At 43.9% G+C, this 24,611-nt stretch overlaps 1 protein-coding gene across 1 annotated transcript; it reads right to left on the reverse strand.

Annotated features, from left to right (window-relative positions):
* Nucleotides 1-1,782: 1,782 nt before the first annotated feature.
* PRPS1 (phosphoribosyl pyrophosphate synthetase 1) lies at nucleotides 1,783-24,593 on the reverse strand. Its single transcript, XM_039233530.1, has 7 exons — nucleotides 24,341-24,593; nucleotides 13,313-13,496; nucleotides 12,063-12,161; nucleotides 10,196-10,320; nucleotides 6,712-6,885; nucleotides 4,026-4,185; nucleotides 1,783-2,892 (listed from the first exon to the last, which is right to left on the reverse strand). The coding sequence occupies exons 1-7, from the start codon at nucleotides 24,460-24,462 to the stop codon at nucleotides 2,800-2,802; spliced, it is 957 nt and encodes a 318-aa protein (XP_039089461.1). The 5' UTR covers nucleotides 24,463-24,593; the 3' UTR covers nucleotides 1,783-2,799.
* Between the last annotated feature and the right edge of the window lie 18 nt (nucleotides 24,594-24,611).

Genomic DNA, 24,611 nt, shown 5'->3' on the forward strand with positions numbered 1-24,611 from the left:
GTATGATGCTAATGACCTTCAGGTCAAGGGCTACATGTTATTAACGGTCAAATTAAATGAACTCTAGCAGGGGCACCTGGGTGGCTGTCAGTTAAGCATCTAACTTCGGCTCAGGTCATGATCTCGCCATCCCTGGTTTGAGTCCCACATTGGGCTCAGTGCTGACAGCTCAAAGCCTGGAGCCTGTTTCAGATTGTGTCTCCCTCTCTGCCCGTCCCCCACTTGCACGGCCTCTTTCTCAAAAAATAAACACTAAAAAAATTAAATGAACTCTAGAAAGGGGTGTCTAGGTGGCTGTCAGCTAAGCGTCAGACTTTGGCTCAGGTAATATCGCGATGCACGAGTTCAAGCCCCGCGTTGGCTCTGTGCTAACAGCTCGGAGCCTGGAGCCTCCTTCTGTCTGTTCCTCCCCTGCTCGAGCTCTGCTCTCTCTCTCTCTCTCAAAAATAGACACTAAATTTTTTCTAAATAAATAAACACAGAAAATTCTTCTATTTCCAAATCTGGCAAGGAGACCAACAGTACCGTTTGAGATGAACTGAATCTTTAGCTCGGGGACTCAATGAGCTTGGCCTTGTTCCAACTAATGTCTCTTCCTCTAGTTCTGAGGTTGGGAGGGGAGGGACATGGATAGAGTAGAACCTGGTGATGCCTTTTGCTCAGAAGTGGTCCTACACCTATTGCAGGCGCGGCTCCAACTGTGATCAGACTGCAACTCCGTTCAGCTCCCGTATCTCCTCCTCACACCCCACCAGGTCTGTTCCTGCTGCTGCTCCCCAATCGAGAGTCACTTACCATCCAGGACCCTTGGGTCTCTCCCAAAAAGAATGGTCTCGCCAGAGAATGGCGGTAGAGGTACTTACGGAACTCTGCTGAGTGTCACGGGGCACTGAATACTCACCCTCCTCCAGGCACAGGGGCCACAGGTGGGGACTGGGGGCCTTTCTGAATGACCTTAAAACCTCATTCAGGAACTGGATTACCCAAGGGGGCCCACAATAAGAGTCAAAAAATTCTGGTGCAGCAAGCCCGATGCTTCAGGAAGTCACATGACTGGGAGCATAGGGCACTTGGCGCTCTGCGTCAGCTTCTCCCAGAGCAGACTTGTGGTGAAAGAGAGCTAGCAGGCTGGAGGCACACACTTCGCAGCTCATCTCAGTCCCCTTTTGAGTCACTTTATTTTCAGAAGACTCAGGGTAAGGTCAACATCCCAGTATTCAACAGAAAGTACCACCAGAACAAACAAAAGCAAGAAGCATGGGGATTCTCCTGAAGTAAGAACGCCCTGATTTGATGATGCACCAAAAAAAAACCTCCCTTCACGTTTTGGAATGCCTTAGAATTCATTCAATTGTACATTTACCTTCCCTAGTGTTTACTTAGAAGGCCTGAAATTAAATGCCACACATGTATCAACTACTGATAAAAGGAAATGTTGCATTTGGCAAAATTGGTTCCAAGACAAAATAAATTATAGAGACTACGCTCTTCCTCTGACAAAGTACTGGCTTCCTGTCTCCAGGAATAAGAACCAGAGATCCAGCAGGCCTCATATGCACTATAATTCAGGTATAATGCACAGAACCATGGTGTATCTAGTTCTCAGTAAACCCCAGACATCTTAAGGTCTCATGGTTGGATAAAACTGCGGCCAAGGTCCTCTCTTGCTTTAATGGTGCAGCCAACAGTCTGGAAGCACGGAAGAGTGATCACTGGACCGCACGACGCCTAGACCAAACCTTTTGGCAGAAAGACAGGTACAGATACGATACGGACCCACAATCACACAAAGACACTTTATTAGTTTCCTCTACAAGAGACAGTAAACAGTAACATCAACCTTTTTAACAGAAATCTTGGGTCACTGGAGAGGCCGGATCAATGGGAGGAAGATGAAAATGAGATATTTAAATTAATCCAAAGGCACTACGACCCCACCTAAAACCTACTACCACGGTGGTAGCGGGCTCGGGAAGATTAAGCTACGGCAAAAACAATCCCGTGTAAATGTTAGAGATCATGTAGCGGGGGGTGAGTTTACTTTCCAGAAGACTGTAGTACAAGGAACATCTGGGCCCCAGAGGGTTATCTGACCAGGGAAAGGGCAAGATGGCTGAAGGTCAAGTCAAATGGAAAGGAACAGGTACAAAAGAGGATCCAAGCGACACAGTCCCCAAGCAGGGGATGAAGGATCAGGCTATTTCCTCCCAAGAAGCATTCACTGCCCTGTGTGCTGCCACCCCTCAGGCCTCCCCACCAGAGAGCTGCCCGCTGGCTCCTGCTTCACAGGACTCAGCAACCAGAGCTGGGCTGGGGCCGCCTAGGGTTCTTGCTGTAATTTAGCATTAGACTTTTGAGAGCTTGTCACGGGTTTGGGGGAGGGGGTGAAACTGGGTGGGCTTTGTTGCCAGTAGTTCAAAACCAAGGAAACCCTGAAGTATTCACATGCAAAGTAGTCTGAGCTTCCCCCATCAACTTCAAACACCCCCACAACACAACACCCTCCCAAGCCTGCAATCTTGCAGCAGCTCAGTTGTGGTTAAAGCTGCAAAGCTGCAAAGCTGTGAGAGAGGCTCACAGAATCCAAGAAGCCCGAATGAGACAATGCAGGCAGGAAATCCCAGCCGTGAGTCTCAATCCGTTTTTCCTCTAATTCAGGAGAAACACTAATATACCTGATGTGGGGTGTGGAAAGCTACATGGAGCAAGCTGGGTGTTCTGCCGGATTTTCATCAAATACCAAGGGAGAACAAGGGGCGGGGTTCACTTTATTTGTAAAAAGCCTCAGCAGTAATTCTATTATAAAGGAACATGGCTGAACAGGTAGGAAACGGACTCCCCGTTGTGAGTTCTCCTGATGGCTTCGGCAAGGATCATGGAGATGTCGATCACCTAGGAAAACAAGAAAAGCGGCAGGTTAGGGTCACCCAGGCGGAGGACCCACCCTTCTGCAGACACTGAGGAGCAGCCCCCTGAGGGTCCTTCCCCTTAAAAGGGCTGCACTGTGCTGTTTCCCCTCAGAGAGGCACCCAGCCATTCTGTAGCACATTTTTAGTTTATTCTTTGAGAAACAGAGAGAAAGAGCACGAGGCAGGGAGGGGCATGGAGAAAGGGAGACAGAAGGTCTGGAGAGGACTCTACTGACAGGAGGGAGCCCAACTCAGGGCCTGAACTCACAAACCGTGAGATCATGACCTGAGCCGAAATCAATGACAAGCCACCCAGGTGCCCCTCTGTGTTGTATTTTTAGTATCGCCACTTAGGAGAGAGTCAAAGTGCTAAAGGAGGAAAACCCCTGACTCAGACTCATCAAGATGGTGGTGGGTTGACATTTACAAATTCTTAGGAATAAAACAAACAAGCAAACAAACAAAACAAAAAAAAATTTAAGCTTAAAAAAATCCTTAAGAAGGATATCGATGCTCCAATTCTACACACTAAATTCAGAAAGCTAATGGACTACTGGACACATTTTTAATTAAGCAAGGCCTTGTTCTTTTGGTAAAACAGCACGCGAACTTTGGTGTCTAATTCCTTGGGGGAATTAAGACAGTGGTCCCAGGACATCTTGGCTGTGCAGGTCTAAGATGGAGCAAAGGAATCTGCATTTTAACGAAGACCCTAGGCAATGCACTTTGGCTGTTTCCAGAGCATGCATGCTGCCGTCCTAAGGGGGGTACCGCCGGTTCAAAGGTTTAACATCACGTCTGCAGGGGCCAATAGTTAAGAGCGACACACACACATACTGGAGAGCAAGGACTTGCAAATGTGAGCGGGTATCACAATCACTGAGAGAATCTCTTGAAATGGGGTGTCCCTGATGCTCCATCCTCCAGAGGTGCCTCTAACAATTTGAACCTTTCTAAGCATGATTTTGTTTTCTTACTTTTGGACCACAGATCCTGATGACAGACTGAGCCTTAAGAGCAAAGCGGGGAGTCTTCAGAACACAGACACGTAATTCGACGTATGCGACCACCTCCTGAAGAGTTAGCAGTCTTGTGTTGCAAGAATCACATCCTTACCTGTATTTTGGAGCAATGCTTCATCTTATCCTCCTGAGGTATGGTATTGGTGACGACTACTGCTTCAAAGCATGCGTTGTTAATGCGAGAAATGGCCGGGCCAGAAAAGATTCCATGAGTCAAGATAGCATAAACTCTGGTGGCTCCAGCTGAGAGAAGTCTAGAGGAAAAAGCAGACATGCTCTGGCTTAATCTCACTTGTCACCACAGCACCTGAGTTCAGGGGGAGGCGTGTATTAGTCAGCTTGGGCTGCCGTAACAAAATACCACAGGCTGAGTGCCTTAAGAAGGAGAATTTTATCTCACAGTCCTAGAGGCCGGGAACCCTACGATTACGGTGGTGACAAGGTGACCTTCATTCTGAGGCCTCTCCCCGTGGCTTGTTGGCAGCTGCCGTCTCACTGTGCACTCACATGACCTCTGTGTGCACATACACACGAGGGAATCAGCTCTCTGGTGTCTCTGCTCACAAGGGCACTATTCCCATTATGAGGGTCCCACCCTCGTGACCTCATCTAAATCTAGCGACCTCCTGAAGGCCCCATCTCCAAATATCATCGCACTGGGGGAGAGGGGCTAGGACCTCAACATATGAGGGGGGACACAACTTGGTTCAGAGCCAAGTTGAAATAACTGGACTAAGTATTGATCTGAATAGGTTTGGATTAACATAGTGACACTGGCACAGACTGCTACGGCCGATGAAATCCATCTCCTTTTTTTCCTGGGCACAGGGCTGGACTACCTTTCCCAGCCTCCCTTGCATAGTTAGGAGTGACCATGTGCCTTAATTCTAGCTATCAGAATGTGGGCAGATACAACGTATCCCACTGGCTGGGATTATAAAACCTTCCATGGGCGGGGCGCCTGGGTGGCTTAGTTGGTTAAGCATCCGACTTCCGCTCTGTCGCGATCCCACGGCTCATGGGTTTGAGCCCCATGTCAGGCTCTGTGCTGACAGCTCAGAGCCTGGAGCCTGCATCGGATTCTATGTCTCCCTCTCTCTTGGCACCTACCCTGTTTGCACTCTCTCTCTCAGAAATAAATAAATATCTAAAAAAATTTTTAAATCTTCCATGGGTGGTTCTCCAGGCTCTTTTCGCTCTTTCTGGCTGGCCAAAATGGAAATGTCTTCCAGGGTAATCTTGGAAGCCTTATGTTAAAGATGTGGCACCACAAAACCAAAAGAAGAATACTTGCATTGGATTAAACCACAAACAAGAAACTATTGTGTTAAGCAACTGACATTTCAGGGAGTTGATCTGTTATAGCAATTAGCATTACCTTAATAATACAAGGACGAAATGAGTTTTATAAATGTATACTCCAGGATCCAAATCAGGAATCATTCAGCACAAAGTATTTTCTTAGCCCCTATTATATGCCAGGCCCTGTGCCTGGCACAGACACCCAGAGGTTAAGGAAAAGCCATGAGAAACTATGCTGTCCATAGTGATGTGGATTATAAGTATTGGGGAGCCACTTAAGGTTTTAAAGGAGAGGAGTGATGGTATCTAGCCTTAGCTTTAAACAGATTAGACAGGAGGCAGTGTGAGAGAAGACAGACTGGGGAGGTAAGAGACTGGTGACCAGTACCAGAACGAACAGAGTGGAGTGAAGGCAGTTTAGAACAGTGCAGGCAAGAGATGAGAAATAATGTGAACAAAGGTGGTAGTGGCTAAAATGGACAGTCGAGAGGTAGGACCAGGGTTTCTGGCTTAGGTAAAATATAAATAAAATACAACGTACCCTGGAACAACACAGGGGTTAGGGGCGCCAACCACCCACCCCCGCAGTTGAAAATCTGAGCACAACTTTTAACTCCTCCAAACCATAATTAATACCTTCCTGCTGACCAGAAGCCTTATCGATAACATTAACAGTCAATTAACACATATTTTGCATGTTATAATATGTTGTATTTTTATTAAGTTTATAGTCCTCTACTATATTTATCAAAAAAAAATGCATATTAAGTGGACTCACACGGTTCAAATCTGTTGATTTGTCCAAGGGCCAGCTGTATAGTCCTATCTGTGCAGGCCTATAAATCTCTACCTTATTTCTTAAAAAAAAAAAATAAATGAAATAAAAATAAATTATCAAGGGGGCGCCTGGGTGGCTCAGGTGGTTAAGTGCCAGACTTCGGGTCAGGTCATGATCTCACCATTCACAAATTTGAGCCCAGTGTTGGGCTCTGTGCGGACAGCTCAGAGCCTGGAGCCTGCTTCCGATTCTGTGTCTCCGTCGAGCTCTGCCCCCCGCCCAACTCATACCCTGTTTCTCTCAAAAAGAAATAAAACATTAAAAAATTTTAAATCAACTATCAAAAGTAGAGCATTCAGAGTGATAAGAACATTTCGGAAATGCAGCGGTGATAGTTGCACAATGCTACAAGTGTAACACCACAGAGTTATACACTTAATGGTCAAAGTGGCAAATTTTATGTTTTACATAGTTGAGCACATTAAGAAAAAAATAACCAAGTGAATCTGGGGGAAAAAATAAAATATTCATCAATTGATGCATACTGAAATTCAAGTCTAGGGCAATAAAAACTCACAAAGCTAGTTCTCCTCCCCCTCAGTTCACCTCTGCAAAGAGCTGGCAGGCTTATGGCATGCAGACGGCAGGCAAGCAGTTAGCTCTTCACTTCTAATCCCCGGCCCCACCTCTCGGCACTCACTTGTCAGCTGCGTGGCAGATCGTGCCACAGGTGTCGGCCATGTCATCTACCAGGATGGCCACCCGATCCTTCACATCTCCCACCAGTACCATGCGGTCTACTTCATTGGCCTTCTTCCGTTCTTTGTGAATCAGAGCAAAGTCCACATTCAACCGATCTGCGATGGAGGTCACTCTGCAAAACAGGGATGCATTCACAGTTCGACGTTGTGTGTGTGTGTGTGTGTGTGTGTGTGTCCTAAAGATGTAAACACAGGGACTAAACGGTGGGCTTGTTTTCCGGGGAGATGGCGCTCCGAAACCAAACAGTTCCAGGGGCTGGAAGAAAACAAATCTAGTTGACTGGCTTCTCAAAGGCAAGTCACAAAGCGGGTTTTAGAGACTAATGTGTCTGTATCCTGAGAGCAGTTCAGGAGCACATTAGTCAGACTTCGATTATAATTAATGTTGGTTTACGGCAGGGAATAGCCAGATGCCTCACTGGTCCCGGGAAGCAGCAGGATGCTAAGCCTCGCTCATTTAATAGACTGGCAGCAGAAGGGAGAGAGAGAAGACTTCCATTAGCTAATGCCAGGGGTGCACAGACTGTCCCAGTTGGATGCACGGATGTGATGAGAAGTGAACCTGAGTCTCTGGCAGGAGAGAAGGAAGTCCCCAGTCCGTTCCAGTGCCTATGTGCTCACCGCGCTCCCCTCAGTGATCCACCAACTTATCAGTGTCAACTGTACCTGCACACCGAGCTTGGAAGTTCCTTTTAGGAGCGCTAGAAATAAAGTTGTACCAATTAACCAGGAAAACAGGACATCTTGCTTGGACAGCCCGAAGGGTCTCTAACAAATCAAAGCGTCTTATTTTTCTATTACAAAACAACATAAACCAATAAAGAAAGTGACACAGAAGACAAATCTTTGATGACAAAATACCACAGAATTGACTCAGACAGAAATCCATCCCGTGTAGACAACAGCGCGCTGCACCAGTGATGTGTAGGTCCGTGCTCCACTGTGCCATCATCATGCGTGAAGAAGCCTGTGTTTTGGGTCTTGTTTTTTATTTATTTTGTTTTATTTTTTTTCCATTTAGAGGGGGCAGGTGCCTAGGTGGCTCAGTTGGTTAAGCGTCTGTCTTTGCTCAGGTCATGATCTCATGATTTGTGAGTTCAAGCCCCACGTTGGTCTCTGTGCTGACAGCTCAGAGCCTGGAGCCTCCTTCAGATTCTGTGTCTTCCTCTCTCTCTGCCCCTCCCCCGCTCACATTCAGGGTCTCTCAAAAATTAAAAAAAAAAATTAAAAAATTTAGAGAGAGAAAGGAGAGAGAGCACATGCAGGGGAGACAGAATCTTAAGCAGGCACCACGCTCAGAACAGAACCCGACGCACGGCTTGATCCTACGACTGACTCTGGGACATTGACCTGAGCTGAAATCAAGAGTTGGGCAGGTTTTTGTTTTTTTTTTTAATGCAGCACTGATCCAACCAGAGCCTTATGTCTGGTTTCCATTGTACCTTATGGTCACATAAGGGAGTCTGTGTTGGACAGGGGAGAGCCTGTGACCATATAATAAAGAACACACAAGATCTGAACCACAACCTGACCAGCTTATGACCCTGATCTAAAGGAACCATACCCTATGTTCCCCATTACTAGAACTGTGTGAGCATAGAACATCAAGAATAACCAATCTCCTTACAATGTTTATTCATATAAGACAAATATATACTCAATTAGCTTAAGCATCCAAGATGTCCGTACTCCATGGCCAACAAAAAACAATGACTGACAGGGGCATCTGAGTGGCTCAGTTGGTTAAGCTTCTGACTTTGGCTTGGGTAATGTCATGGTCCCATGGTTCATGGGTTCTAGCCTGGTTTGGATTCTGTGTCTCCCTCTTTCTCTGCCCCTCCCCAGCTCACGCTCTCTCAAAAATAAACATTAAAAAAAATCAATGACAGACAAAGGAGGAAGGGCTGGAAAAAGTCACTCCCTAGACCCTTGAGGGGAGAACTCTGTGCAAGCCCCAATCACAGAGGGACCTCGACCTACTCCAAAAACCTTGTCAAGACCAAAGTGATAGCCACTCACTCGGCAAATGCTCCACCACTGTAAGAAAATGATACACACACACAAAACTGGTCATGTGGCAGTAAGGCACCTACTGAAGGCAGTTTTCCCGTATCCAACTTTGGAAAGAAAATCTTGGCTTGATTTTTATTTCAAACACAACTATTTTCTAAGTCCCATGGCAAGATGTGGAAATAATGCCCAACAAGTTAAGACAAGTTTGACAACTGCCATTAGAGGGATGCTTTTTTGGCTCTGTCGCTTTTACAGATGATAACTAGCGACTGCATGAGACTCACAGAGCCGCACATCTGGCTGGATAACAGAACTCAAGTGCTCAGCTTATCAGTTCTGTTGGAGTTACTGAAATAAAGAGGTTGTGGAGAAACAGTCATTGAAGATTTGAATGGCCTTTAGAAAGATCAGAATTAGCTTTCTCCAATCATCTGTGTTTTGTAGCCTCTTCATTCTATTTCCACAACAAGAAGAACATGTGTCAGACTTTTGAATGCATTACTAACGAGTGATCCACTAAGGAAATCAAGAGCTCTTAGTCGGCACCATGTGAGCTGTGAAGCACTGAAACTGGCAATGCCTGGCAATCAGTCTGTTTAAAATATTAAGGTCTTGGTTTTAAATAAAGTTACCGCACTTTATTTTCCCTCTTGCTTAATGTCTCAATGCCAGGATTAACACGGTCAAGCCAATGGCATCATGAGGCATGTAAAAGCCTTATTTGTCCACTAATAATAGCACGTGGTTCGAGAGCAGGTGCCATTCATTGGAAGCTCCAATTTCCCAGCCTTCTGGATGGGTTCACAGCGGTGTTGCTAGCTCTGTGGTGCCAAGTTACTAATGGGTTTCAGTCAAGCCTACAATATCGCAATTACTTAAGGACCCCTCTAGGCTGCCTTGTCTTTCAGGCAGTGACTCAGGCCAGTAAAACTATGTCCAGCTCGTGTCCCAGCTACTGATACACTCATTCTGTAGTATACTTGACCCTTGAAAAACATGGGTTTCACCTGTGCAGGTCCACTAATAGGCAGATTTTTCCTGATGTGGTAGGTATGGTTCTGTAAATGTATTCTCTCAGTAACATTTTCTTTTCTCTAGCTTGCTCCGTTGTAATACCGTCTGTAACATTAGTAAAATACAAAGTGTGCTAATCGACTGTTTATGTTATTGGTAACACTTCTGGTCAATAGCTGGCTATTAGCAGGTGAGTTCGGAGGCGGTCAAAAGTTATATGCAGATTTTGGAGTGAACAGGGCAGGGGGTGAGGAGGTCGATGCCCTTAACCCCCATGCTGTTCAAGGGTCAACTGAACTTAAAAACTGTCACTTGCTAGAAAAAAGTCAACCTTCTGACACCGCTGTCTGAAAGATGTCCCCAGTACATCGAGAACAAGCGCCATTTCGGACGTACCTCTTAGCTCCACCAGCATCGGGGGAGACGATAGTGCAGTTCCTCCACTCGGAGATGTTTTCCCTGATCCATTTCAGGACTGCTGGCTCTGCATACAAATTGTCCACTGGGATATCAAAAAAGCCCTGTAGAAAAAAGGTGAGTCACTTTTGCTTTGTTTCTGCTCTTCGATTTATAAATGACTAATACAAGGAGGGTAATAACTGGCCCAAATAGTACCTTCCTGTGACATTCAAACTGATTAGAAGGTATGGCTCAGTGTAGCAGATAAAATATAGCTTCCTCACAGGCGCCTGGGTGGCTTAGTTGGCTAAGTGTCCCAACTTCGGCTTGGCCATTATCTCGCAGTTCATGAGTTCGAGCCCTGCATCAGGCTCTGTTCTGACAGCTCAGAGCCTGGGGCCTGTTTCGGATTCTGCGTCACCCTCCCTCTCTCTACCCTTCCCGCACTCACACTCTGTGTCTCTCTCTCAAAAATAAATAAACATTAAAATTTTTATGTTTTATTTATTTCTGAGAGAGAGAGAGAGAGAGAGAGAGAGAGAGAGAAAGACAGCATGAACAGGGGAGGGTCAGAGAGAGGGAGACACAGAATCCGAAACAGGCTCCAGGCTCTGAGCTAGCTGTCAGCACAGAGCCCGACGCGGGGCTCAAACCCACGAACCGTGAGATCATGACCTGAGCCGAAGCCCGACGCTTAATTGACTGAGCTACCCAGGCGCCCCTAAAATTTTTTTAAAAAATGGCTTCCTCAAACCTGCACTGCCCAAGAGAGTCCCGAACAAATGGGGCAACGTCTGCTTTCAGCTAACCCACAGCTGACCACAGGAAATGAGAGAACCCTTGAGAAAAACGGCCCAAGTTCAGCCAATAACGCAACGGCCCAGGCATGTGCAGACCCATGAGGTAAGACTTATTGCCTTATGCCACCGTATGTTGGGCTGGTTTGTTAGGGAGCAAAAGCTAACTGCTAAACCAGTTAGAGATGCTTTGATACGTAAACTTAGTGGAATGTATTTATAATAATAAATGGTCACAAAAAGATCTCTACTCTAATACCAGTTGCTACAGATTAGTTGTGTTTCTCAACAAATCTGTTCCTCTTCGATAAAATGGGTATAATCAGAGGCGCCTGGGTGGCTCAGTCAGTTAAGCGTCTGACTTCAGCTCAGGTCATGATCTCATGGTTCATGAGTTCAAGCCCTACACTGGGCTCTCCGCAGTCAATGCAGAGCCTGCTTTGGATCCTCTGTCCCGTACTCGCGTGCATGTATATACTCGCTCTCTCTCAAAAATAAATAAAAACATGTTTAAAAAATGGGTATAATCACCTACCCTTGGGTACCTCACTGGATTGCCATAACCTTCCAATGTAGATTTGAGAGGCCCTTTAAATAGTACAAAATACAAAGGAATGTTGCATTTTCCTTACTGTTTATGCTAGGAAGTATATTCTGATATCTGTGGCTCTAAATTTAATGATGACAATAACAGTTCCCAATTTACTGAGCACCTATCCTGGGCCAGACATTTCTACCATAAATTTAACACTCACGATAACAATGCAGTGTGTATTCAGAGTAGTTAAATAGCCTGTGCAACTGTCAGAGCCATTATTCAAACTAGGTCTGAACCCGAAGCCCATGTCTTCTCAGAATGCCAGAGAGCCTCCCTTATCCAACCATCCCCAATGACTGAGATCATAAACAATGCTTAAGGTGAGGATGTTTAAAATGGTTTCAATGTCTAGTTTATTTGAGCTGTCTTTGGGCAGGTTTTTGCTTCTCTGCAGTCTTTACAATGATGGGCTCTCTCCTCCCTCCCCCCCCCCCGATTTTCTAATGCTGAATAGTGAGCTTCCAGATACCTGAATCTGAGAGGCATGCAGGTCCATGGTGATAATATGATCCGCACCTGCTACAGAGAGCATGTTTGCAACAAGCTTAGCTGAGATCGGAGCCCGGCTCTAAATGGAGGGGACAAAAACAAAGGACAAGAAAACCAAAAAGCCATTCTGAGAAACAATTCATTTGCTCAAGAAGCATTTGCTTACTGTGCACCTACTATGTTTATGGCACCATACTACCATAAAATTCATAGAAAGTGCCATGGCCATGGACTTTATGAGTAAATCGCAATCTAGCACAAATATTAAGTGGAATATCACTTTTCCAAATCAGGATACATATTTCAGAAGAAAAATACTTTCCTACCTTTTGTTTTCTTAATGTACATATTTTCAGCCTATTCAAGGGTTCTAAGGCTCAACTATTTAAACTAGGCAGACTTAAAGTATCTTTTTCACAAGAATTATTAAAATCTCTTTTGATACATACATACTCAAACCTGTATAACATCTAACATGTCACAGAAGGGAAATTCTAATTTACTGTGTAAATTATACCACTCTCTTCCTCATCTAGAGGTCAACATTCCAGCAACTTCAACTGCCTTAAATGACAGGTATCACAGAAGGGAAATTCTAATTTACTGTGTAAATTATACCACTCTCTTCCTCATCTAGAGGTCAACATTCTAGCAACTTCAACTGCCTTAAATGACAGGTAAAACACACCTGCTGTACTATACACTAGCAAAGCCCATGCCTTTTATACTCCGTAGGAGCACTATAGTCTCAGAATAACAATGTCTGGCCTTCTCCCAGACACTGTACGTAAAATTTAGACACGGACTATTAGAACAGACATGCAAAGTTTTATTATATATACCTTAACCTCTAATACACCAGATAAGTTAAGGGGAGACGTGCACGTGTATGATGAGACCAGACATTCATGTAACTGACTTCAAGTTTTATGATGACAGTCCCAGAGTATCTACTGGTTTAAAAAATATTCTAGTCCATCCACTGCAGCTGGTGCTTAGTCCTACTGATACAATTCAAAAGTCAGAGAGAGCTAACTGTTGATTTATATAAAGCAATCACATGTCAATTGTTTTGAACACTGGGTAATACCTAAAAGAATGTGATTTAAAAAAACAATACCCTCTAAATATGTATGTGAGGATTAAGGAATTTTTTCTGTGATTCTGGGAAAGTGCTTCTTCCGATTAAAACAACAAAAAAATTGTTTTTCAGGATGATTCTGCTCCCACCTTATCCTTCTTATCCTGCCGAGCATACGGGAAGCATGGGATGACTGCGGTAACCCGGCTGGCGGAAGCGATCTTGCAGGCGTTAATCATGATCAAAAGCTCCATTAGATTGTCGTTGATTTCGCCACAGCCGCTCTGAACGATGTAGACATCCTCTCCACGTACACTCTCACCAATCTCCACACTACAACCGGAAAGGAAGGAAAACAAGGAACAACAGATTTTATTTATTTTTGTTACAAATAGTCTGTCAAGTTGGTTTCCACGTAACACCCAGTGCTCATCCCCACAAGTGCCCTCCTCCATGCCCATCCCCCTCCTTCCCCTCCCCCCCACCCCCATCAGCCCTCGGTTTGAGGAACATCAGATTTTAAAGCACCATAGCACACTGCTACAGACAGTACAGCCTAAAAAGTATAGCTTCCCCACTAGCATGCTGTTAATGGGTTCTAGCTGAACACGGACGCTGATCCCCTCAAGACTTTGGGAGCTCCCCGGAAGGAGCTCCTGTTCCAGAAGCGGGTTACTGCCTCAGTTGACTCCAGTGTACTATACAAATATTACCTATTGTTACGTGTGACATAACATGAAAAAGATTGGCTAAAGAACTTACAAGTAACCAGACCATACTTTTCTTTGAGCTGCCTGTGTCTCATGTACAGGAATAGGATATGTGCACGCAAATTGGATACAGAGCCTGTGACTGTCACAGTCCACGTATAACAAAAGTAGAAAGATCATGTGAGGAATGAATCACACTACTGTTCTATAACGATGCCTTCTATGGAAGCCAGGACCACATCTACCACACTGGCACTTCACTCAACAAACAGTAAATGTTCATATGCCGGTCACTGTGCTAAGTGCCAGAGACACATGGAAAATAAAACAGATGTGGTCCTTGCCTCCATTTTATGCTAACTGTATTCTTTCCAATTAGTAAGTCTTGTTTAAAAAATATTCCACGGGAAGTTAATTATGGAGTAGGGCTACACTTTACCATAAAATGCAAGTTTTAATATCCATGCTTGAATTCTTACCAAGAATAACTTATGATTAAAAAATCATAACCTCCGTGACACCTTAAGCAATGCCATTTCCCTAATTAATCGTGTAACTGAGGTGAGGGTATTTGTGGATGTGTGTGTATGCATGTGTTAAGTAGTGTGTATCAACCAGGAGTAGGTCAGAATAGTGGATAACTCCTACTGACCAAGAGAAAAACTTCAACAGGAGAGAATTCCATTGCCAGAAGCAGCTGACACAGGGAATAGTTACTTAATATTCATTCCTTTCCAATTCAAGTAACAATTAATGTAAAAAAGAATGGGGTTGGTACGTGGGTGGCTCAGTTGGTTAAGCATCTGACTTTGGCTCAGGTCATGATCTCACGGTTCGTGGGTTCAAGCCCCGCATCGGGCTCTGTGCTGACGTATTTTTCCAAAGCCTGGAGCCTGCTTCAGAAAATATGTCTCCCTCTCTCTGCCCCGCCCCAACTCGCAGCACGCTGTCTCTCTCTCTTAAAAACAAACATTAAAAAAAAGACAAGAAAAAAATAAAGAGAATGGGGTTAGTTTACTTCGTAAAGCAAGACAAATAAAAGCAAATGGTAAAAAATCAAACCAGAAACCAATTAGAACAGGGAAGGTGAGACTCCTGGCAGCCAGAACAAAGAGGAAAACCCATTAGTTTGAGATATCCAGAGATAAACCTTCTTCAGGCCCTGAATTAAAGAAGTATTTTATCCAAGGGATCCTTATGTTAAAAGTACATTATTTGCTAAATAATCAATATTAATAAAGCAGAAAATGGGCAAAATAAACCTGAAGTAAGCAGAAGAAAATAACTATAAGAGCAGAAATCAATGAAACCAAAAACAGAGAAAAACCAAGGAAAACACAAAGCTGGTTCTTGGGGGAATGGGAATTTAAAAAACTGTTAAGCCTCAGGGCACCTGGCTGGCCCAGTCACAGGAGCATGTGGCTCTTGATCTGAGGGTCATGAATTCGAGCCCCACACTGGGTGCACAGATTACTTAAATAAATAAGCTTTAAAAATTTTTTTAAATGGTTAAGCCCCTAAAACTGACCAAAAATTTAAAAAAAAAAATTAAAAATGGATAAACCTCTAAGACTCACCAAAAACAGCTGCACTGGAGAGTTCCATCAAACATCCGAAGAATTAACACAAAATGTGCACCATCTTTTCTAGAATGCAGATGAGGAGGGGATACTTTCCAACGCATTTTACAAGGCCAGTATTAGTAAGACACCGAAACCAGACAGAAGCAACATAAGGAAACTACATAGACGGAGAAGACAGGTGGGTGTGGTTACGACAGGAAGGAGCCTTGCATCAATATCCATATCCTGCTTCTTATATCAGACTACAGTTTTGTGAGAAAACTCTAGTTTGGAATGACTATGGCTGGGAGCTTTGGGAAAACTGGGTAATGGGTACACAGGACGTCTCAGCATCATTTCTTACAATTACCTGTGGATCTACAACTATCTCAAAATTTGCTTTGAACACAAAAGTGCATTATCATGCTTTGTGCATACTTGAGTAAAGTGTTAACTGTGGCCCTCAGTGAAAGCTGAGGTCACAGAAATGTAACTAAAAACAAAAGGATTTCTGCATTAAGTCAAAGAACCTAGTCCAGGTGTATGATGTTCTGAGAAACTGTAGAATTTGGAAAACTCTGGGTTTTTATTTGAGAGAGAGCTCAACTCGAAAGATTTTCTCCCTAGCTTACTATGCATCAGTCACATGGCCTTCCTTTACGTTTGTTGCTCACATCATTGCCTTGCAATTCTTCCCACTTACTGGAATGCCCTTCCTAAACTAGCTCCTTTACTTCTCAGCGCTTCAATCGAAATATCTCCTCTGGGGGCGCCTGGGTGGCTTAGTCGGTTAAGCGTCCGACTTTCGCTTGGGTCATGATCTCGCGGTTCGTGGGTTCGAGGTTCGAGCCCTGCGTCGGGCTCTGTGCTGACTGCCAGCTCAGAGCCTGGAGCCTGTTTCAGTCTGTGACTCCCTCTCTCTCTGACCCTTCCCTGCTCACGCTGTCTCTCTCTCTCCTAGAAATAAATAAAAATATTTAAAAAAAAAAAAAAAAAAGAAATATCTCCTCTGACCCTCTTATCAAAAAAAGTGACTTCCCTGAGAACCAAAAGGTCAAAAGTGACTTAAAAATAATCAACCAGTTACACTGTATATGGACCTTATCTGCAAACCAGTTCAAGCAAAGGGGAAAAAAAAAAGCACTCACAATTATGAGGCAGGGTAATGTGAATACTGGCTGGGTATCTGATATTAAGAGACTGCTATTAATTTTTTTAGGCAAGAAAATGGGATTGTGATTACTGAAATGTACATGGGTGATATACTATCTAGGCTTGTTTCAAAATGATTGTGGGTGTGTATGGAAGGGGGAATAACAGATGAAACAAGATTAAGCCAGGAATTGAGAACTGCTGAACTGGCTGATGGGTACCCTGGGGGAGACCATTATACTCTTCTCGCTACTTCTGCATGTTTGCAATGTTCCATAATAAAGTGACATAAAGTGACCCTCCCCAGTCATTCCCTCACCACCTCAGTAATTACCTTCAAAAACACTTATCATAACTTGTTATCACTTTATTTTGTTTATTTTTGTTTACTGCCTGTCTCTTCCACTAGGATGCAAGCTCCACGAAGGCAGGGACCAGATCGTGCTCTTCTGTTATCCCCAGGCAGCCAGTGCAGGTAGGACATAAACAATGAAAGAATGAATATGTTTCAGGACCAGGCTGCCTCGGTATCCACTCAAGCTGGTCGAACTGTGAACCTTCCACAGGTGTACTCTTGAGAAAATTTAGAAGACAGACTTCTATCATTCCTCACAACATAACTCACTTCACCCTGGAGGCAATGGGTCCGGTATGTTTCTTTAAAAGATTGTGATAAATCTGCTCATACCCTTTCCACAGATCTGCAGCTGGCAGAGGTTTTGTTTTGGGTGGAACTACGACCCGTTGGGCTCGCCAGAACGTGACAGTGACACAAACTTTTGCGGTAGGATCCTGAAATACTGATACTGAGGCAACAAAATGAACGATATACCAATTTTGTGGACCCTGGCTTAGGTGAACTGACATCTGTTAATCACCAAGGTCAGCCTTAAAAAACAATGGACTCTGAGGGAGCCTGGGTAGCTTAGTCGGTTAGGCAGCCAACTTTTCGGCTCAGGTCAGGACCTCTGGTTCAAGAGTTCGATGGGGCGCCTGGGTGGCTTAGTTGGTTAAGCGTCCGACTTTCGCTTAGGTCATGATCTCGTGGTTTGTGGGTTCGAGCCCCGCGTCGGGCTCTGTGCTGACTGCCAGCTCAGAGCCTGGAGCCTGTTTCGGAGTCTGTGTCTCCCTCTCTCTCTGACCCTCCCCTGCTCACGCTGTCTCTCTCCTAGAAATAAATAAAAATATTAAAAAAAAAAAAAACCCATAAAAAAAAGAGTTCGAGCCTGCTTTGGATTCTGTGTCTCCTTCTCTCTGCCCCTCCCCTGCTTGTGTTCTCTCCCTCAAAAATAAACATTAAAAAAAAAAAAAACCCAAACATCCTATTGGTTAAAAAAAAAAAAAACCCAAACATCCTATTGGTTGCCTATTAGTTTTGTTGATTGTTTCCTTTGCAGTGCAGAAGCCTTTTATCTTGATGCGTTCTCAATAGTTCATTTTTGCTTTTAACTCCCTTGCCTTTAGAGATGTGTCAAGTAAGAAATTGCTGCGGTGGAGGTCAAGGAGGTTGTTTCCTGCTTTCTCCTCTAGGGTGAGGAATAGATCAAGAAGATGTGGTTTACATATACAATGGAATACTACATGGCAATGAGAAAAGAATGAAATCTGGCCTTTTGTAGCAACATGGATGAAACTCGAGGGTATTATGCTAAGTGAAATAAGTCAGGCAGAGAAGGACAGATACCAAATGTTTTCACTCATATGTGGAACAGGAGAAACTTAACAGAGGACCATAGGGGAGGGGGAGGGAGGCAAACCATAAGAGACTCCTAAATACTGAGAACAAACTGAGGGTTGATGGGGGGTGGGGGAGAGGGGAAAATGGATGATGGGCATGGAGGAGGGCACTTGTTGGGATGAGTACTGGGTGTTATATGGAAACCAACTTGACAATAAACTATATTAAAAACAACAACAACAACAACAATGGACTCTGTCGGGCAATGTTAACCAAGCCAATGGCAAAAGTGCTTTCTGAAGATATTCTTCAAAATTCAAATGGACAAGCAGGAGGGAGCCAGGGAGCAGTTTCTGGGAGAGTAACTTCCATGTTTTTCAAAGTGTAGGTCCTAGAATGGCACTGACCAATCTGGGAGTCACTGGACTTGTGTGGTTATGGAGCACTTCAACTATGACTAGTGATGGAGGAACTGAATTGAGAGGTTATTGTGAAAGTGGGAGAAATAAAAGGAAAAACGTATCTCAATTTCAAGGTTGCTTATGTGCTGAAATTATCATTACTTTTGGATATACCAGGATAAATAAAATATATTAAAAATGTAAAAAATGCAAATGGACAAAGCTAAGTCACACCTGGAGAACACACTCTGTAGGTTACTCATTGTGGCAGACCCAAACAAGAGACAGTGGTGTTTAAGGGGGCTTCTCAGATCTCCTTTACTAACACTGCCTGCCCTTTGAGAAGCTCCAAGCCACAAGAGTCCCTTCTATGTTTTATGGTAAACAACTTCATGGTCTGGACCAAGTATTTCAATATCTGAGCAACTTCAAAACTCAAGAAAAATTTAATCCCTCCCACAGGCGTGGGTGAGCCCCATGCCTCACCTCCTTGATGGAAGATCTCTGTTTCCCTGGGGGAGAACAAAAGTCAAGTACACTGATTTCCAGGAAAGTCACCTCTATCCTCTACATCTGATATGGGAGGCCTATGGCTCTTATTCCAGTCACGAACAAAGAATATCATCTGTGGTCCAGACATACACTCAACCAGAACCAGGTTGTTTTGATCAGGAGTTTAAACAAATGATCCAAGAGAGCCTAGGAGAAGGGCTAATTATCTATTCCAAAGTTTTTTTTTTTATTTTCAATTAAGACCAGAAAACAACACATGATGGCTTATCTCTCTTTACAAATGCCTCAACTATCAAAAGCAATATTAAAAATACCCACATAATTGCTTACATTGTTCCTTATGTTATTCAATATCATCATTTAAGGATCTCACCCATGAAATTCCCAGAATTTTGTGCCTGGAGGGGCCAAAGGGTTTTATGATAAAACCACAGAGGTGGCTAGGTGGCTCTTGATTTTGGCTCAGGTCACCATCTCATCATCTCACCATTGTGAGATACAACCGGTGAGATCTAGCCCCTCACTGGGTGTGGAGCCAGCTTAAGATTCTTGGTCTCCCACTCCCTCTGCCCCTCCCCTGCCCATGCTGTTCTTTCTCTGAAAGAAAGAAAAGAGAGAAAGAGAGAAAGAGAGAAAGAGAGAAAGAGAGAAAGAAAAGAAAAGGAAAGAAAGAAAGAAAGAAAGAAAGAAAGAAAGAAAGAAAGAAAGAAAGAAAGAAAGAAAAGGAAGGAAGGGAGGAAGAAAGAAAAGAAAGAAAGGAAGGAAAGGAAGAGAGAAAGGGAGAAAGGGAGAAAGGAAGAGAGAAAAGAAAAACTATATAATCCATTGCAAATACCTTTATCCCTTTGGCTACCAAGAAGCCAAGGGATACAGTGAAAGTAACACTAGACTGCAGTAACCACTTTGTGCCAACAATTATGATAGGCCTTTGTTCTAGAGGCCTTCTGAAGCATCTATTTAGCAAACCTTGTGACTATCATGAAACACACTTCAAATCCCTTCCTGAAAGCAGATAAAGTATTAACTACAAAATTAAATTATCACCACCCAACACAATTGCTAGTAACACTATCATATCACCCAATCATAGTCAACCAACAGCTCAGCCATTTCCCAAGACCAAATTTAGGACTAAATCCTGAAGCACAGAAAGGTGTTATGACCAGACATGTATCTAGTAACTTGAAAATTTTATTTATTTAACTATATTCAAAATAAGTGGTGTAAAGTAAAGTAGGACACTGCCTTGTTTTACTGTGCATAATTGTAATCTCACTAATAATTGTAATCTCACTAATCAGGATCCATCTCACCCCTCCAGTAGTATTATAAAAGGTACAGACTTTCAGAAAGCCTTCAAATGCCTGCAAACTACATTCAGATTAAACAGCTTGGTCAATAAAAAGTTCAATGAGTCCTCAAAAAAATCTTAATATTATTTTTATGGTTTTCTCTAAGTCTAAGAGATGATACATTAGGCAGTGATTGATAGTAGAACAGTTGTGCCTAAAACCTGTTTGCTTTTAATGTAATCTATCAGGTGGAAAGAACTGGTTTAGCAATTTAGAGGGTAACACTCCATGTTCTCTCCCTCTAGTTAACAGTGTGTTGTCCTCCAAACATTCCCCCAATCTTCCGGCGAGGCCAAGCTGGCTATGTCCATCCAATGAGAAAACCTGTTTCTCCTTTACCTTTCCTTTAGCAGTGCATCCAACCAGCAGGGAATGCTAAAAAACACAAAAGGAAATAAAGCGAAATCTAGAAGGCGGATACTATTCTTAAGAAAATCTCAAGAATTTAGATGGAGGCACTGGCATGTGCAAAACACAAGGGATTAACTAACCAAGGACTATGGTTCTTAGGAAAATCCTAGGCAACCAAAGTTAAAGTCCTACTGCCCTGAGCCTACCCAGAGTAACCAAATAAACCAAAGCTATTTATCGATATTGAAGAGAATTTAAAAAAAATCAAAAACCTTAATTTATTAAAAACTTTGAAAAGCCAGATGAGATACTCTATCAACAAAAACAGTAAGCAACAGGACCCAGAGTTGGGCAAGTTACTTAACCTCTGACCCTTAGTTCCTTCAGCCATTAAATGGGCATAGTAACTTCTCAGCAGTGTAGAGGGGATTAGAAATGTAAAACTAGCACCTCTTAAGCACTCACTATACATTAATTACTATTAATTTGGCTAATGCTGATGAGAACGGAAATTGGGTCAACTTTTCCAGAGGACAATTTGGTAACAAGGTATCAGATGCCTGAAAAATGGCGTCTACCCCTTAACTTGGTAATTCCCCTTCTAGGGGTTTTTCCTAAGGAAATGGACAAAGACTTGCGTTCAAAGGTTTTCATATAAAATCATTAGTCGACAATGGGAAATATTTACTAGAAGTCACTCGGTTATCTAAAATTATGGTAAAACCGTTAAGACAAGACCAGAACAGCTACTTAAAACCACGTAGACTAAATATTAAGGGGAGAAATTATTCAAAATATATTGCTAAGTGATGAAAGCCATAGACATCTTACATTTCTGAAACAGTGCATAAACACACACAAACATCTGGAAGGTCATAAATCAAAATGCGAATAGCTGATCTTGGCTGGTGGCGGCACTATCTGAGGGTCCTTTTCCCCCTTTGTCCTCTTCTGTAGTTTCCACATTTTCTGCAATACCGTCACCACCACTGCTTACCAACATCCACTGTGCATTTACTGTATTGGACAATGTTCTAATGTATCTCATTTAATCTTCACAATGATTCTATGGGTAGCTATTATTTTACAGGTGAGGCAAAGAAAAGCTAAGATTTCAAGCGCAGGTTCTCTGATTCCAGAGCCCGAGCTTCTCATCTCTCTTTTATCTATTTGTGTGTGCGATATACCCACCTACATGTATGTATGTTTCCTGCATAACTGGACAGCAATGGAGGCTCTTGAGTCGAGAAGTAATGCCACTCTGTTCAAGAGAGCACCAACCCCTGCAATTCTGCCAAATAGCAACTATACAAATAGCAAAACTGTCTCGTTTGAGGATGGGCTCTGCAATTCCCCATCTGATGACCCAGAGTACCCACTGAGCTGCTCTATCTATGCCCTTCAGAGCCCAAAAGTCACACAGAGCAGTAGTTACCATTTCTACTGTGCAGAAGAGCCAAAGGTGGGGACGGGGGAGGGAGGCGGTGGAAGGGGGAAGCTCCAAAGGCAACATATTCAGTTATGTTCAATGAAGATTTTGGAACACCTAGGGACCCAAAAAAGCTAATGATTAAGCCTGAAACGAGGAAACCAAACCAGTCAGCAATTTTCCATGTTGGGCTTAATCTTAACCAATGTTTCCAAGCGTGCCATTGTCCAGCTGTTTAAAAATGAAACCAGACTGATTTAAGAAGTAGATGGGCATTGCTGATGAATTCAGATCAGTCAGAACACTAAATTGTTCTCGTTCCTCCTTCTCCCAATATAGCTTCAGGTTCTAGGGCATTGCACTATGACAGAGGGTGAAGGGTTAACACAAAGAAAAATAAGATCTTTGAATTTTTCCTAGAAGTGTAGGCAGAAGACTTAATAACCACAGGTTTCTAAGGGGGGGCAAAAACCCCCCTCTGAATGAAAATCATTCTTGTCCCCTACCTATATTGCAGCATGCAAAGTCTGGTCCCCGTATGGTTTCATTATTAGGGTGTCATAATGGTGTGGTCAAAGCTAAAGACAGCAGCTTGGCCAGCCTCTTCTGACTAAGGTATTGCCTGGTTACAGATGGTGTCAGTGTTTGCACTATCATCTGCATCAAAACCAGCGGCACAACAATCAAGTATCCAGAAGGAAGCTGTCCACTACAGATGAATGCTTTTCAGCGGGTCTAGAAAGGATGGGGGGGGGGGGGAGTTACACCTCCATAGCAAGTTTAAAAGAAAGAAAAAAAAGAGGAAACAAAAAAGTATTTAGAAAAAATGTTGCAAGTAACCTTAACTAATTTAACTGACAATTAGGTTTGGTGTAAACTTTCCCCTTAAGAGATGACTGTGTAAGATTGTGGGCACTGCTCTCTGATTTGATCATCAGGGTCACAAAACAGCAAGTATACCTATCAGAACCAGAAGATTCTACGTTTCGGTGGAAGGTGCATTGATAGGATCAAATAACTAAGTTATCTCTTAAGATTGCCCCAAGGTGCAGGAGGAGGTTGGAAGTAGGGGGAGGGAGCAGTTTAATTAGCAAGGCAATGAAAAAAATTCCAGCTGCAACGTACTATGCAATTCCGGTCTTCCACTCTATTATCCTTGCTCCATTATCTTAACACTCAGGGATGAAAACTGTTTCCTAAATTCCCCACAACGGCGCTAAGCGGAGACCAGTTCAGGAGAGACTTTGCTACTGAAAAATAGGTTTCTGTATCATCTGTACCAGTATCCGCACTGAAAAAGGTCAAGGATTCCAGAACTAAGGTTCCCCCAAATTTTCTGGATGGCTCAAGCTGAGATGCTGGCAATCAGGATGCAGAGTGAATGTATCACTTTATCTGATCAACTAGATTTAACTTAAGTATGGCTCCGATTCTAAAGATGTGAAAAGCCAGCGCTTGCCAATCCAAGAAGTCCTTAGTAATCATTTTGGCGCCCTCAGTACAGAATGTCAATTTCTCTCAAAACGAAACCCGACCGACACCATTTCGAATTGAATAGCTTCTTCTTAGACTCTAAATGAAACACCAGGAGGGCTTATTACGCAGTACGGTTCTCCCAAGCAAGCTGGTCCCAGTCCAGTCGGCATGGCTCAACAGCGAAGCGACAAAGCCACGTGTCCCCTTGGCCGAGGCTAAGCGTCTTTCCCTTCCCGTCGCTCTAGGCAGCCACTATCCCCGCCTTGGGTCCTCCAACCCTTGCCTTCAAACCCAACAGCTTCGCCTCATGCTCCATCTTAACTCCACCCCACCGCACGGTGAGAATGAACGTGACCCTCCCGCGAGAGGTAAAATAACGGAAACAGCCCGTGGGGCACGCTCTCCACAGAGCTGCCCCTTCCCTTCCCCCCCCCTCCCCTCCGGTCCCTCAGAACTCACGCGGCCGCCCCATCCCCCTTCCGTCTGCCGCCCAAGCGTGGTCCCCGCCAACCCCAGCAGGTGAGGCCGGTTGGGGTCCCAACTTCGCCCTTACCAGGTCTCTTGGTTGCTGAATTTCTTAGTCACCACCTTGCCTAGCTCCAGGCCCAGGCGGTCAGCAATTTTCTGGGATAAGTCTTGGTGGGAACTGCCGCTGAAGATTTTAATATTCGGCATCTTGGCCAACCACCCTAGGCACTCGCCGCTCAGCGATCACTGTTGCTGCCGAGACGGAAACCGAAGTCGGCCCACAGACTCAAGTGCTAACCGCTTCGCGTTGCTACTCCGCCATCTTACATTCCCGCCCGGCGTGCGGCTCTAAATTG

This window comes from Hyaena hyaena, unplaced genomic scaffold (genome assembly GCF_003009895.1).
Source record: "Hyaena hyaena isolate Hyena2069 unplaced genomic scaffold, ASM300989v1 scaffold_77, whole genome shotgun sequence".
Classification (NCBI taxonomy): Eukaryota; Metazoa; Chordata; class Mammalia; order Carnivora; family Hyaenidae; genus Hyaena; species Hyaena hyaena.